The sequence below is a fragment of the Chrysemys picta genome, chromosome 7 (assembly GCF_011386835.1).
Source record: "Chrysemys picta bellii isolate R12L10 chromosome 7, ASM1138683v2, whole genome shotgun sequence".
Lineage (NCBI taxonomy): Eukaryota > Metazoa > Chordata > Testudines > Emydidae > Chrysemys > Chrysemys picta.
This window is the reverse complement of record NC_088797.1, coordinates 98,338,237-98,352,093: the sequence shown is the minus strand read 5'-3', so window position 1 is coordinate 98,352,093 and position 13,857 is coordinate 98,338,237. Positions and strand designations below refer to the sequence as shown.

General features: G+C 42.6%; 1 protein-coding gene across 2 annotated transcripts; it reads left to right on the top strand.

Moving 5' to 3' along the window:
• The first annotated feature begins 408 nt into the window (after positions 1-408).
• CCNJ (cyclin J) lies at positions 409-10,804 on the top strand. 2 transcript variants are annotated; one of them, XM_005301306.5, is made up of 6 exons: positions 409-717; positions 1,331-1,469; positions 3,684-3,894; positions 5,590-5,889; positions 5,977-6,136; positions 7,717-10,804. In XM_005301306.5, the coding sequence occupies exons 2-6, from the start codon at positions 1,401-1,403 to the stop codon at positions 8,126-8,128; spliced, it is 1,152 nt and encodes a 383-aa protein (XP_005301363.2). In that variant the 5' UTR covers positions 409-717; positions 1,331-1,400; the 3' UTR covers positions 8,129-10,804. The 2 variants fall into 2 exon arrangements, with proteins under 2 accessions (XP_005301363.2, XP_042712729.2); XM_042856795.2 differs by having other exon boundaries at positions 560-717; positions 3,666-3,894.
• Positions 10,805-13,857: the final 3,053 nt, after the last annotated feature.

Sequence of the window (13,857 nt, the reverse complement as noted above, 5' to 3'; positions counted from 1 at the left end):
TTTAAAGTGCAAGGTCCTCAGGGAGCTTCTCCCTGAAACCTGATCCTACCTTCTCTTTTGCACCACACTGCATGCAGAGACCCGCACCACGCAATCTGCAGATTACTCTCATGCCAAGAAAGAAAAACACACGCGCTTATCGTTTTTTTCTCCTTCTTTGCCTTCCCTATGCAACCCTTCCTGACGCAATGGGCACTCGTGTGTGTACTTATATACAGACATACATTACTTATATGTAGCACAAAGGCGGCGTGTACACGGAGAGAGAGACACTAGCAGCCCCTGGGCGGCTGGAAACGTGAAGGAAAAGCAGGCTGTGCAAAGCCGCGTCCCATGGTTCTCCTCTTCCCACGTTTCCCCCCCGCCCCCCCCAAAATCTTTCAGTCTGGGCGGCTACGGCAGCCCAATGGGTCCAAAGGCTCCTTGCATGTGGCAGTAGAGTGGAGAGCTTGTGCGCCCGTGAATGCTGGGCCGTGATTGGAGCTCTTGGGCCAGACCACGATGTAAAACGAAAGTAGATTGGCAGAGGCCCAGCGGCATGTGCCTGCTCCCTGGCTTTGTATACACACTTGCCTGCTTAGCCCTTTAACAATGGGCGAGGGGAGCTGCTCAGCCCCATGGCAGAGCTGAGCTCCAGGGAAGCGCTGCGGTGAGATGCCCGGGGACATGCCTGTGGCTCTCCTGCCGCCGGGGCTGTGAGCGGGGCCGTTGCTCGGGGTAAGAGGAGGCTGCACTGGGAGTTGTGGGGAAGTTACTGGCGGAGCAGCAGCGGAGGTTGCATGCCAAGCCCTTTGTTGTGTCGGGAGCCAGGGAGGCTGCTGCCGGGACCCCTGCTCCTCTCGCTGCACCAGCGAACCGCTCAGCGCCTCCTCTGCTGCCTTCCCCTCCGCCGGGTTTTCTCCGGGCAGTGCCGGGGGAGGAGGCTGCTCCGGAGCCGTGCACCCGCCCGGCGGAGTCTGTGCCCCTACAGCCGGCGCTGATAGAAAAAAGGGCCAGCTCCAGTGCGAGGCTGGCGCGGAGCCCAGCCGGGATCGGGGGGGGGACACACGATGCTGCGCCTTAGCAAGAAGTGCCCCTGGGGTCTCTGCACTCAGCTCCCCCCGCCCCGCCTCGAAACGTGCACGACTATCAGCTGTGGCGGGGGAGCGGGGCTGCTGGTGCCTCCCCGGGGGAAGGGCGAGAGAGCCGAGCGTGCGCTGGGGGCAGAGGAGTAACTGGCTGCTTTTAATTGGGTGCAAATGAAGAGGGGCTAAGGGGGGGAGGTGGGCGAGAATTAAACTGGGCTTCGCGGCTGGACTGAGCGGGCGCCGCTTCTTCCCCTTTTGCGCAGGCTTCGGCTGCTGCCTTTCGCCGTGTGCCGCTGTGACTCTCTGCCGTCTCGTCCTGTCCTGTCCCGTCCCATGGAGCTGGAGGGGCAGTGGTGGAAAGGACAGCTGGCTGCCGACATCCACCAAGCGCTTCGCTACAAGGTACCTTGACCAGGGCTCTTCGGTGACTTTGCGGCAGAGGGAGCCGGACCCCTTACTCGGCTGCAGCCTCCGGGCTGCGCGGGCAGGGGACTGAACAGGGCAGGAGGCGAGGCTCTTCCCTTCCTGAGTGGCAGGAGAGGAGGACGGTCTCAGACAGTCCCTAAAAGGGAGCGAGGGAGGCAGTGCCCCGGACAGGTCAAAGGGCAGGGCGACTGACTGTTCCTTTTGTCTCAAGCCTTTATCGTTAGGCTCTCAGAGGATTTAGCCACGGGGGATCCTGTGTCTGGGCATTTTAAGTCCACGTGTACTGAAATCTTAAAACTAGCGTCTCCATCTGCATAACGTGCAAAGATCCTCCTATGGGGGTTGGGAGGACGGATTCATTCACTGGGTTTTTGCACGATGCTTTGGGCTCCTCAGGTGCAGGGGTTTGCATATGTCCCCATTGTCATTAAAGTTAGATAAAGTAAATTGACACTTGAACTGTAGCACTTGCTTGCACTGCGTTTCAGCCCTCTCAGTACATAAAGGCATTGATTAACATGTGACAGTGAAGCTGGTTGGCTCCTTGCAGGCAAAGGGGGAGGAGGAGTTGTTAAAAGGCTATTAGAGGGGAGGCCAGTGCTACAGGTCTTGGAAGAAAGTTCCCCACCTTGTTAAGAATGCTGGACCCTAATTTTCTGGTACCTGCCCTGGAGGCAGACTGCAAAATAAAAAGTGTGGTAACCTCCAGCACAATTACTATGTCAGTGCTAAATTTTGTCGTAAATCTATAACAGTCATTATTTCCAAATCTGCTATATAAAAGGAAAATAAACATGCTAGTTTAAAGTCAGGTTAATTGAAAACTGCATGGAAAAAGACTTGGCTCCAGCAGAACATGTGGTAACAACTGAACTGCTGAGATATGTAACGTCACCAAGTATATACTGTCCTGATTATCTGTACTGCATCCTGAGTATTTACACAGGTATTCCCCTATCTCTGCCCTTTGGTCTTGGTGCATTTGGCCCTTTTCTGGAAGTATTAATAGATCCAAGTTTAAACTATGTAAAAAAATAAAAAAATAAAGAGCTATTATGTAGAAGAGTGCTCTATAAATGGGTGCAGTAACAATAATAAATGTTAGGGCAATCCTGTTTTGAAACCCCTCTTAGCTCTGAGCTGACTCATGTCAGTGTTTGTGGATATTGCTTCTTGATAATAAGGCTTACCTTATCCCCAAGTTGTAAATAGGTTAACAATGATTTAACCTAGTAAAAATGTGGCTAAGCAGTTTTGGTGATTGCATTAACTTTCTTGATGGTCAGATCACTTAAGCAATGCACATTACTGGGCCCATGTACAAGAAACAACAACACGTACAATAGATTCTAATTGCAAAGGAAAGTAAATAACTTCTGACAACTTTAATAATCTTATGGTTTGAAACTATTTAAAGGGCTGGTTATTTTAAAGATAATCATATGATTTTAAAACTCTAGAATTTACCTTACACTCGTGATGTGCAGGAGATTAGATTAAAGGATGGTGATGGTCCCTTCTTGACCGAAAGTCTATGGATCTGTAAACTTTCCAGTTATCTCAACTCTACCTGGTGTCTCAAAATAGGCCCCTTGCTGGGAAATGTTATTACAATAAGCATTATGATCCCAAACCATATCAAATCTTGGAGTTCCAGAGTGTAGCTCTTTCTCTCTGTTCATTTGTGATAGTGGAGATCAGCTGTGTTGTTTTGGTTGCAGTTGCCTGGAATTCCGCCTTCCACAGTGAAGAACACTGTCCTAGCAGTTAAGGCTCTTGTCCTTGGAACAGTCCCTTCAGAGTCTGATTTTTTTTTTTATAGTCGGACCATGCCACAAGGGTTTTTCTTTGTCAGTCTGTCATTATGTTCAGTCAAACCTTATTTGGCTTGTTTGTTTCTAAGTTTTGGGCCAAGTGAGCTTTATAAGAGCGTTCTATTTTAAATAATTGTTCTGTAGAATCTAGATACTCCTTGTATAGGTGTCATAAGATAATAAATAGGCATCCTCAGCAAGAGAACAGTTCCACTATGTGAAAATAAATAGCAAAATCATGACTGTGCCTCCTAAAAACTGCTTTGAAAATTCCTTTATGTATTAATCCAGTCAATTTTCTTACGTATTTTTGGCAAGTGTATTTGCATAAAAGTAATGGTGGTTGTACTGCAACTAGATGCTGCTCTCTGTCTAGGAGCTGAAGCTTCCCTCCTACAAAGGCCAGTCTCCCCAGTTAAATCTGAGAAGATATTTTGCAGACCTGATTGCCATTGTGAGCAATCGTTTCAGACTCTGTCCTGCTGCGCGACATCTTGCTGTCTATCTACTGGACCTCTTCATGGACCGCTATGATATATCCATTCAGCAGCTACATGTGGTTGCTCTTTCCTGTTTACTTTTAGCAAGTAAGTATTATGCACTAATCTGACAAAGTGGGTAGTCACCCACGAAAGCTTATGTTCCAATACGTCTGTTAGTCTGTAAGGTGCCACAGGACTCTTTGTCGCTTTTTACAGATCCAGACTAACACGGCTACCCCATGATACTTGGCACTAACTTAACTGACTTTGGTTCTTGTACCAACTAAAGGATCATTCTGAGGTGATCAAGCAGATTTAGAAGGAAAATAATGTATAAAAGATTAGCACAGCTGAATTTGGTCCAATATGCGGGCCTCTCTCAAGACTTTCAAATTGTGTTGGTATTTGGTGAAGGGGGGGGAAAGAACACTAAAAGCTACAATCACAGATCAGTGTTTACATCACAAATAAATTGAGTAAAGCTTTTAAAATAAAATTTAGGAAGGAATTACAAGAAAACGAGCCCTCTTTTTAAAGGCAGTCACCTGCCACCTCCCAAGTTGCCAGATTATACACAGAAAAAGGAGAAAAGTCTCATCTGTTGTAGGTGCTGAAAAGACATTTTGAATGTCACTTTTGGATTTATGTCCTCTTGTGAGAACTAAAATATGAACAAAAAGTAAACAGGTACCTTCCACAATTGGAAGAACCAAGGGAATTAATTCGGTGGACTGAGTCCCACTGCTACTGAAGAGTCCTTATTTACTAAAAGAACATAACTTCACCTTCTGTAGAAAGAGTGTAAGAAAGGAGGAAAGTGGGGTGAAACTGGGGTAGCAAAACAGTGGCGAGTTCCATAGAAATGTGGCACTTGCATCCATTATTGCTGGGCTTTTACATGTATAACTTCATGTTAGACTAAAACATACACGTATGATAAGGCAAAGTCCAGGAGGGGGTGGAGCTACTACTATTATTTATATTACTGCAGCACCTAGATGTTCTAGTGTGGAGCAGGATCCCATTGTGCTAGGTGCTGTACAAACACAGAACAAAAAGATGGTCCCTGTCCCCTGGGACTTACAATCTAAGTACTGACGAACTTAAAAGGAGGGACAGTTGTGGAAGTCTACATAAATGACAATATGCATTTCCAGATACAGATTACTGAAACTCACTGGATTTAGACCAAAGGGCTCAATTTCTGCTTAAGTCAGTTATTGAATTTAAATGTACCTGTAAACACTGAAATCATTAGAGCCTCTATACCAAGTTGATTCTTCCTACTGCACTTTGAACAGGGAAAGACTTTTAAGCTAAAAACTAAAGGCGGACTCTTGCACTATTTTATTTAGTTATTAAGGCTAGTCTCAATGGTACTTCAGCAGTTACCGGGATAGGTTTTAGGATAACTTAATGAATAACAAGAAGTCATTTATGAATTACGGTCAGGCTACACCATACCATCATCAGTATTCTCTCTCTCTGCAACTGGCTCTTGTTTGTGTGAGAGAAGCTATGAAGAGACAACAGGAAGTGTGACACTGCTGTAATATCCTATAGGTTGCATAGCAACTATCTGCTGAAGCTTAACCCTTGACAGTACGCCTCTCCTCAGCAGAACCGTCCCATTGAGTTTTGCATGCAGGAGCCTATTTGACATGGCAAAACAATTGTATAGCAAGTGTTTACATTGAAAAGTACCCTAATGTTAAAGATAGCAGCAAATGCAGTTTGGTGTATGTTATACTCATGTTTCTAATTATATTTATATGTTTCTTCCTCTTCCCCCACCCCAAGGTAAATTTGAAGAGAAGGAAGACAGTGTCCCTAAGCTCGAACAATTGAACAGCTTGGGTTGTATGACTAACATGAATCTGGTATTAACAAAACAGAACTTGCTACACATGGAGCTGTTGTTGCTAGAAACATTTCAGTGGAACTTGTGCCTCCCAACTGCTGCTCACTTCATTGAATATTACCTTTCAATTGCCGTCCATGAGACAGATCTCCACGATGGCTGGCCAATGGTTTCCTTAGAGAAGACCAAGTTATACATGGCAAAATATGCTGATTACTTTCTGGAAGTATCTCTGCAAGGTGTGTTGCATGGTTTAGTTAATGCAACCTTATTTCTTAAATAATATTTGTGTCTGACTCATCTAAACAATTTTTGTGTCTATCCAGATCATGTGTTTTTAAATTATGCTCCTTCGTTAGTGGCTACTGCATGTGTGGCTTCTTCAAGGATTATCCTGCGTCTCTCTCCAACATGGCCAACTCGACTGCATCGTCTTACTGCATACTCCTGGGACTTCCTGGTTCCGTGTATTGAACGACTGTTAATGTAAGTTTATGCTGGCTTCTCATTTGTAAAGGCTTTGTCTCTGTAACAGCATGGTATATTTAAAGGACACTTACACTAAAAAACAATATTTACAAAAACAGTAGTTTATTTAGAAGTGAGTTTGTGCAACATCTATGTCAAAAGTACCCAGGTACTATACAATATTTATTAAGCCAACCTAAAGTCAGTCCCTCTCTGCTTTTCAAAAAACCTCACCTAACCTAACTCCTTCATCCCTCCTCCTCCCAGCAAATAAAATACTGAGACAAAAGCACGACAGAAGAAAAAAGACATGCAGCATGATCTGAACATCACCAAACTTGGGCTGCAGTAGGCAGTCAAGTAGCAAGTTCAAAAGATTGGAGTATGGGGAAGCAAGGGGAGGACTTTCACCTGAGTGCCTTTGGGGTGCTGTAGCAGATCTCAGCTGTTCCAAATAAACCTGTGGAAGCAGATTCCTTAAATAACTGGCTCCCAATCTGCATAGAGCTTTAGAGAATTGAATTTAATAGGTATCCAGTGAATTGTACTGAGCACATAGGAGGTCTACTTAAGCCTCTGGAATTTAGAGCTTTCTGAGTAGAGGATGCTCCCAATGGAGCATGTTATAAAAGTGTGGATAGTTATGAAGGGGTCCACAACTAAGAGGGGGAAACTTGCCTTCTCATTATTTATAAATGGAAAAACTGCAGGCCAGTGTTATCTACATTTCAGATGTGCCAAGGGATTCAATGGGACCACAAGACTGAACCATACTAGAAAAGGGTGAAAGTACATCCCCCAATTAATCAATTCCATTCTTTTAGATGAATCCCTAGGCCACCAGCCTCACTTCCCTCTTGTTGACATTTGCTCCCATCCACGTCCAAACTTTGGTTAGCACATAAAGAACAGAAAAATCTGAATCCAGACTTGAAGAGAAACTGTCTTCTCCATGCAGGTGGCACTCTAGCCCATAACTATCTCCCTTGATGGCCTTGCATACTGTACACAGTAATCACGAGGCATTACAGTATCAAACCTTGTGGCAGAATAAGGATACCAAGAATGCCATTGGGGTGGGAAAGAAAGTACTCAACACCTCTCTGGAAGGCCTAAGAGGAAGGGGAAGAGCGACTGCAGGGTCACTCCAACAAGGCACCACGAGCAAGTCAGTAGTCCCTCATGATCAGTAGTATCAATGACTCAGAGAAGTTGAGATGGTCACAATACAATCATTCATTGCGAGGAGCAGATTAGCCACCAAAAATGTCACTTTCAGATTCTCATACACTGTCACTGTAATGTACTAGCAAATGTTACTGCTCTGACTTCTTTATATCCAAGCAGACTACTTTCGTTAACTCTTAAATTCAAAAAGGCTACAATGTTAATAGAAGTATTTGCAAGTTCTTGGCCCTAACCTTTAAAATCATTTAAACTTCCTAGTGTACATCTTTAAAGAATATGAATTGCTTCTTAAATGGCCTTTTAAAAATAGTTTTTGATATTTAAAGGCTGTTGCAGTTTTACAGTTAGGATACACTTAAAACTATACATAAAGTTGACTAAAATGGTCTTATTTTCTCTTTGTATTCTAGTGCTCATGATAATGACGTAAAAGAAGCAAACAAGCAAAAAGGACAACATACCCAGCCTGCACAACAGAGCGCGTTTCCTACCCAGACTCCAACTCCACAGCAGGCTCATGTTCAACAACATGTATCACAGTATCTCCAGGCGCATCAAGCTCCATTACAGTATCACCATCAAACCTCACAACAGCAAAACTGTCAGCAGATGGTGTCAACTAGTCACACGTCCTCTTACCCACTGCAGACTTGTCCTGCTGGCTTACAATCCAGTGTTCAGGCTCGAGGTCACATACAGACTGGTGCTAGTATGTCACTAGCAGTTCCAATAGAAGTGAAGCCATGTATAAGTGTCTCGTACAACCGGAGTTACCAGATCAATGGACGGTATCCTTGTATTACTCCCTGCTTTGAGAGGTGATGAATACGAATTTAGATACCCTAATTTTTGTCAAACCTCAAATAAGTTTGAGGGCAACAATCTAAATAAAAGTAGCACTCTTTCCAGAAGGAAAACAGCTGGATTGGCATCCGATTAGCTCAAGTACAGATTCTGCAAAGAACGAGTATGTAGTATGTTTTCTAAAGGGAATGTGTGCATGGCAGTCATGTGCTAATACTTTTGACACTCCAGTGCACTGTGTGCTCTTAACAGCCACTTTTGAAATTCAGGTCAAGAGAAAAATGGCTGTGGACTGGCTAGAGGCATATCTTTTAATGAAGGAGATATACAGTATTACTTTGAAGAGGTCATATTTATGCAATACTTCCATATAGTACTGAATAAGATTTACTTTCGGTAAATTGAAACTTAAGAATCCACTAAGCAATGATGGGCTTCCCCAGAAACACTGGGGCCATGTAGAGAGAAACAAACTTTCACTGACTAAATCAGTAATGCAATTACTTGTCATTTTTTTGCTCATGCTCTTATAATGTAAAATGTATGTCCAATTTAAGGCACTTGAGTTAACTGACTTTTTTTTGTTTGTTTGTTTTTAAATCTTGTGCCTCACAGGACAGATGTTACATATTTTCCTTTTGATTCAGATGTTTAGAATAACACTTTCTCACTAACTCAGGGAATTATCTATTCAGAATGACTCTGTGCTGCTTGTGTGTACACTTAACTGGGTGTAATGCAGGGTGGTATTTCTTTCAGGGCATCTACAGTGCAGAGTACCAAAGGGATTTGTAAGTGTATAAAGTAGAAGTGTAGTCCTAATTACTCCCTGCCACCCAACAATCTTGTTATCAAATGATTACAGAGTAGTAGTAGTTTCTTACGTTTAAGCTGAACTAATACTGTACCAGAACTCATGGTTGTGATTTTTTAAAAAATATTTTATTAACACAACCAATACAAAATATCCTCTGGTTTTTCAGTCTATAAATTCTCTACACAGAAAAGGCACCGTTAAATGCTTACAAAAAGTCAGTATTTCGTATGTCAGGCCTGGTGCAGAGTGGGAGGGAAATAAGTTCTCAGGTAATGCTGTGGCAGCTCCTTCTTCTGCTTCACAGAAGTCTCACATTGAAGAGCAAGATCGGCATTCTCACTGCTGGAACAAAAGTGTATTGCTAGGTCACAGGCAGGATGCTCATTAGCTGTCTGAGCTTCAATATCACCCACAAATCAGATGGCCTGAGAGTAGGAAGTTTCATTCCTCCAGCCCCAGAGGATGAAGGTGGTGTTGAGGATAGTATATTAATGGAGAAGTTCCTTGTTTACAAAATCAGGCAGTTGACTCCCCCTGATCTGGTACGGGAGAGGGAATTGATGGAGAGAGCCCTACTGGTTTAAATGTATGTTTGTTTTTTGTTTAATTTCTAATGGCAGCACTTAAAAGCATGGTTAAATGGCAGACATGAGGCCAGACCTTCTATTACTATATGATCAGTGGAAGTTCACGCACACTATATGTTGCAAAGAATATTGGGAGTGGGAAAGAAGGGGTGTTTGACATCAATATTAATATGGAAGATTAACTTGGGAGAGGGAGCCATCTCAAAATATTCAGTAGTTGATGAAGATACTTCTGCTTGTTCTGATGGCTCTTCCTGGAGCTGAACCATATGTTGCAATAACCCATCCTTTATTACGGAGGAGAAGAAATCCTCTGTGTCTATAGTTATTTTAACACACATCATGTTTCAAATTGTCCTTTTCTCATGGGGAGAGAGGTGGAGTGGAGGATTGGGAGAATGTGTAAGGGGAAATTAAGCCTCTCTACTTCATGCTAGAGACTAAACTTCCAGGTGAGCACAATATCAACTATTTTTACCTCCTCAAAGAGCCACCTTTCTTTTTCCCTCCATCACTCCCCCAAAATTATTTCTTTTTTGGTGGGATGGGGCAAGCAAGTTTCCTACCTCCTAAAATGCCTGAACTGTTTTTCATTTAAGTTTGGAGAGAAGGGGAATAGAACCAAAAGGGAAACTGTCTTCCATCTTCAGATTTCAGTTTATTGCAATGCTAGGTCCAAGTTTTCAGTACTCTAACTACCTCGTTTATGTGAATGTACAGTGTTCTGATGGACCATGACTTGAAATAACAGCAGATGCCTGTAGCAATTTGTCTGTAAAATGCATATCTTGGCTAAATGTCATCTTTAATTGTGATGGAGCAGTATAGATTCTTTTGAAATATTAGTAAATCTATCTCAAGTATTTTATATATAAAATTAGGTAATTAACACTGGAATTATAGGGGTGATTATTCAGTTAGTTAATACAGCAAAGTCTACATATAGTAGGGTATTTTGATTGTGTTTTAAGGCATTAGGCTTAACTGTAAAAGGATCCACTACATGCTTTTTTGTTTTTTTATTTATTATTTAGTTTGTGTCTGACATTACAGTATCAATGAAAACAGAGAAAGCGTGCACTGTGAACAATTCCAATGTGTTATTGAAAAAGGGCTTTACCAGTGTCCATTAAATACACTACTTCAAGTTCTTACTGAGTGAACCAGAATGTGCATTTAATGGCATAATTAAAAATGATCATAAATGCAAAACATCCACAACAATGGAATCTGGATGAGTGCTATGCACTTGGATTTTTTTAAAAAATAAAACTAGTTTTGAGTAAATCATCTGCTGCCTGTGTCTGGTTTGTTTTGTTTTATTTAAATGCCTGAAATAACTGATGTGTAACTTCATTCCTACCACAGCTCTTGAACTTGAAGGTTCTCTCCACTGCTCTCCTGTGGCAGGAGTCTATTTATAAAAACAAAACAGGAAGGAAATTGTGCAGGGAGGGTTTTAAAAAAAAATAATCCATAACATAAGCCAGAATATTGTACACTTCAACAATATTGTATCCAGTGTATAGCTACATCTGAGAAAGAAATACAAAAAGTGGTTCTGAAATAGCTTACCAGCTATAGTAGGATTTTTTTTTTTTAAAACGAGTCTTTCTGGCAAGTCATTCTGCCTACAGTAGAACTGTATGGAAAAAGTCAGAATTGAATGGGAAGAGGAACAGCATAGATTTTGGTGAACAGAACCCTGAGAAATCCAGAATTTGGGATCCTTAACTGTAGTAAGTCTTTCTGCCAGAGCTTACCTGTGGGGCAGGCAGCACAAGAACAAGTGATGTTTGAAATTTTTTTCTTTCTGTAACAGCAATTCTCTCATTCTCCCATCAAGAATGGGTACATATGTGGACCTATTTAAAATGAGACCCCATTAGTCACTGGGCTCCAAATATTAAGCCAATCTAGCAGAATCTGAGTTTCTCAGGTCATACAGTACAGGCCATGCTTCACTCTACTTCCGTGTTCTTTCCTGTTGATACCTATGTACAGCTGTAACTAACTTTACTCACATGAATATTCTGAGGCCAACAGGACTACTCAGCTGATTAAAGTTATGCTTAGGCATAAGTGCTTGCAAGAGAAGGCCTTTCATTGTATAAATACAAACGGCCTTTACTATAATACAGTTGGAAACCAATTACTGACAAACTATCAAACTGGAAAGATTCTTGGCTTTTGATCACTGAATCATTCTATTCTTCAGTTGTGTAAATTTAAAAGGACTTGCGCTTCCAGCTACAATAAAATATAATCTTGCTGACAGAAACCCTTGAATAATTAACGTAACTAAAACAAATAGCAGCAGTCAGAGTCACGGCAGCACCATATGGAATGCTACCTCTCTCCTGGCTCAAAGGATCACGTGTGAGTGTCCACCTTCAATTCCTGCACCGTTGTACAATGTGGTGTTTATAATACACTGGAAGTTTGGCTTCATTTTTTCATCACACATAATTTTTTTTGTGTCCATAAGTGAATATGCAATGATATATGTTTGCTTTTAAAAGGCAATGTCCACTTAATGAAGTCAGTTGCAAGGGAGTTGAAGGTAGATTCATGTAATATCTTTACTGATGTTTCCCTGCCATTTTTTTTTTTTTTTTTATATACCATCACATTTTCCAGTTTTGTACAGGTGAAAGTAAAGAAGCTGAGTAAATGACTGACTAAGCACAATGCCATCAAATACACAAAGTAAACTATATAGAGCATTCTTTTCTCTACATTTCCAGTAAAAAGAACACGGCTGCTACTCTGAAACCTGTCATTTCCAGTAATAATCACATTGCTTGTAGTAAAGGTATGTATATGTTTGATAGCATACAACTAAGCAGACATTGTACCTTTTAAATGTAGTCTGACAATAAAGATGTTCTGAGTCAGGGACTGCAAAATTAAGGTCCTATGGCTTGGCAGGTTTCCTCATGGGAGGGATGGTTTTGCCTAGACCCTTTAGAAAATGTACAGTCACTGAATGGGTGAAAATTCAGTGGTTGTCAATTGAAGGGTGACAGGTGCATCACTGCCAAGTGTACCCACAGAGAGCTAAAGGAAAGACCTGAGGTCTTCAAGAAGGGCAGATAGTCTAAAATGGTGGGACTGTCTGATTCTTCTGGGGACATTTGGTGATGTTGAACCCAAACAGAAAATCTCTTGAATTTAGCTAGGTAACGTTTTCTGGTACATTTCTTCCTCCTGTTGTTAAGGATGGTTTGAATAGCTACTGAACATGTCTGCTCTAGGTTCAACTCCAAATACCAAGCTGTGAGGCAGAGGAAGTCCAGGTTGAAATGTCTGATCTTGCGTGTGTTCTGTGTCAAGAGGCATGGGAAGGTTGGATGCTGATAGGTGAAGCGGCTGACAGCTGGAGAAGGCTGGGGAACCAAAACTATCTGCGCCAGCTGGGAGCAATGAAGATGATCACTGCCCTGTCCTGCTGGGTCTTCCTGAGCGGTCAAGGTAATTCTTGCTGATGGGTGGGGCAGTGGGAAGGAGGGGAAAGCATATTGTATGAATAAGAGAGCATCTCCTCTGGAGTCCTGAATTTGAAACCTCCCCCCCAGAGTAGTATATCTTGCATTTCCTGTTTTCTTGTGATGCAAACAGATCCCAGGAGGAAGATCCCTATTATCTGAATATGCTCTTCACCACAGAATCATGTAGTTCTTGTTAGTGGTCAAGGGAGAAATGCCTGCTGAGGCTGGTGCTAGTGTGTTGTGTATTGCTGGGAGGTGTACTGCTGATAGGGTGATCTGGTGTCGAATACACTAGTTCCACAGATTGACTGCCTTTATGCAAAAAGAGGTAAATCATGTTACCCCTTGCTTGTTGATGTAGAACAATGTCGTCATGTTGTCTGATGTTACCTGGATGTGCTAGGAGTGTATGACCAGTAAGAATTGTTTGCAGGCTTCTAAGACAGCTCTCAGTTTCAGGAGTTTTATGTGCATCCTGGACTCCCGTGGAGTCCATGTTCCTTGTGCTGTATGCCCATTCAGATGGGTGCCCCACCCTACTGGGAAGGCATATGTGATCAATGTCTTCTGGGGTGGAGACAGTGAGAAGGGGACTCCCATGCACTGGAGAGCATCCTTCACCCTGGGGGCGGGAGGAGGGGGCACGGGGGAAGCGTGACTAACTTGTCCATAGTGTGACTGCTTGACAGGTGTATTAGCCAAAGCCAAGCTTGTAGACAGTGGAGCTGGAGTATTAAAGAAGCTGTCACAAGAACAGGACACCATGTCGACCAGGAAGATGAGACATGAATGAACCAACTTTTGTAGGCTCTTTCTGAACTGACTGATTGAATTGTTCATCAACTGGAATCT

What these genes read in the sequence shown, in the direction of transcription:
- CCNJ (XM_005301306.5), top strand. Translation starts at nt 1,401, where the DNA reads ATGGAGCTGGAGGGGCAGTGGTGGAAAGGACAGCTGGCTGCCGACATC. An exon ending in TTCCTGTTTACTTTTAGCAA is followed by an intron (nt 3,895 to 5,589) that starts GTAAGTATTATG and finishes CCCCACCCCAAG; the next exon opens with GTAAATTTGAAGAGAAGGAA. An exon ending in TCTGGAAGTATCTCTGCAAG is followed by an intron (nt 5,890 to 5,976) that starts GTGTGTTGCATG and finishes GTGTCTATCCAG; the next exon opens with ATCATGTGTTTTTAAATTAT.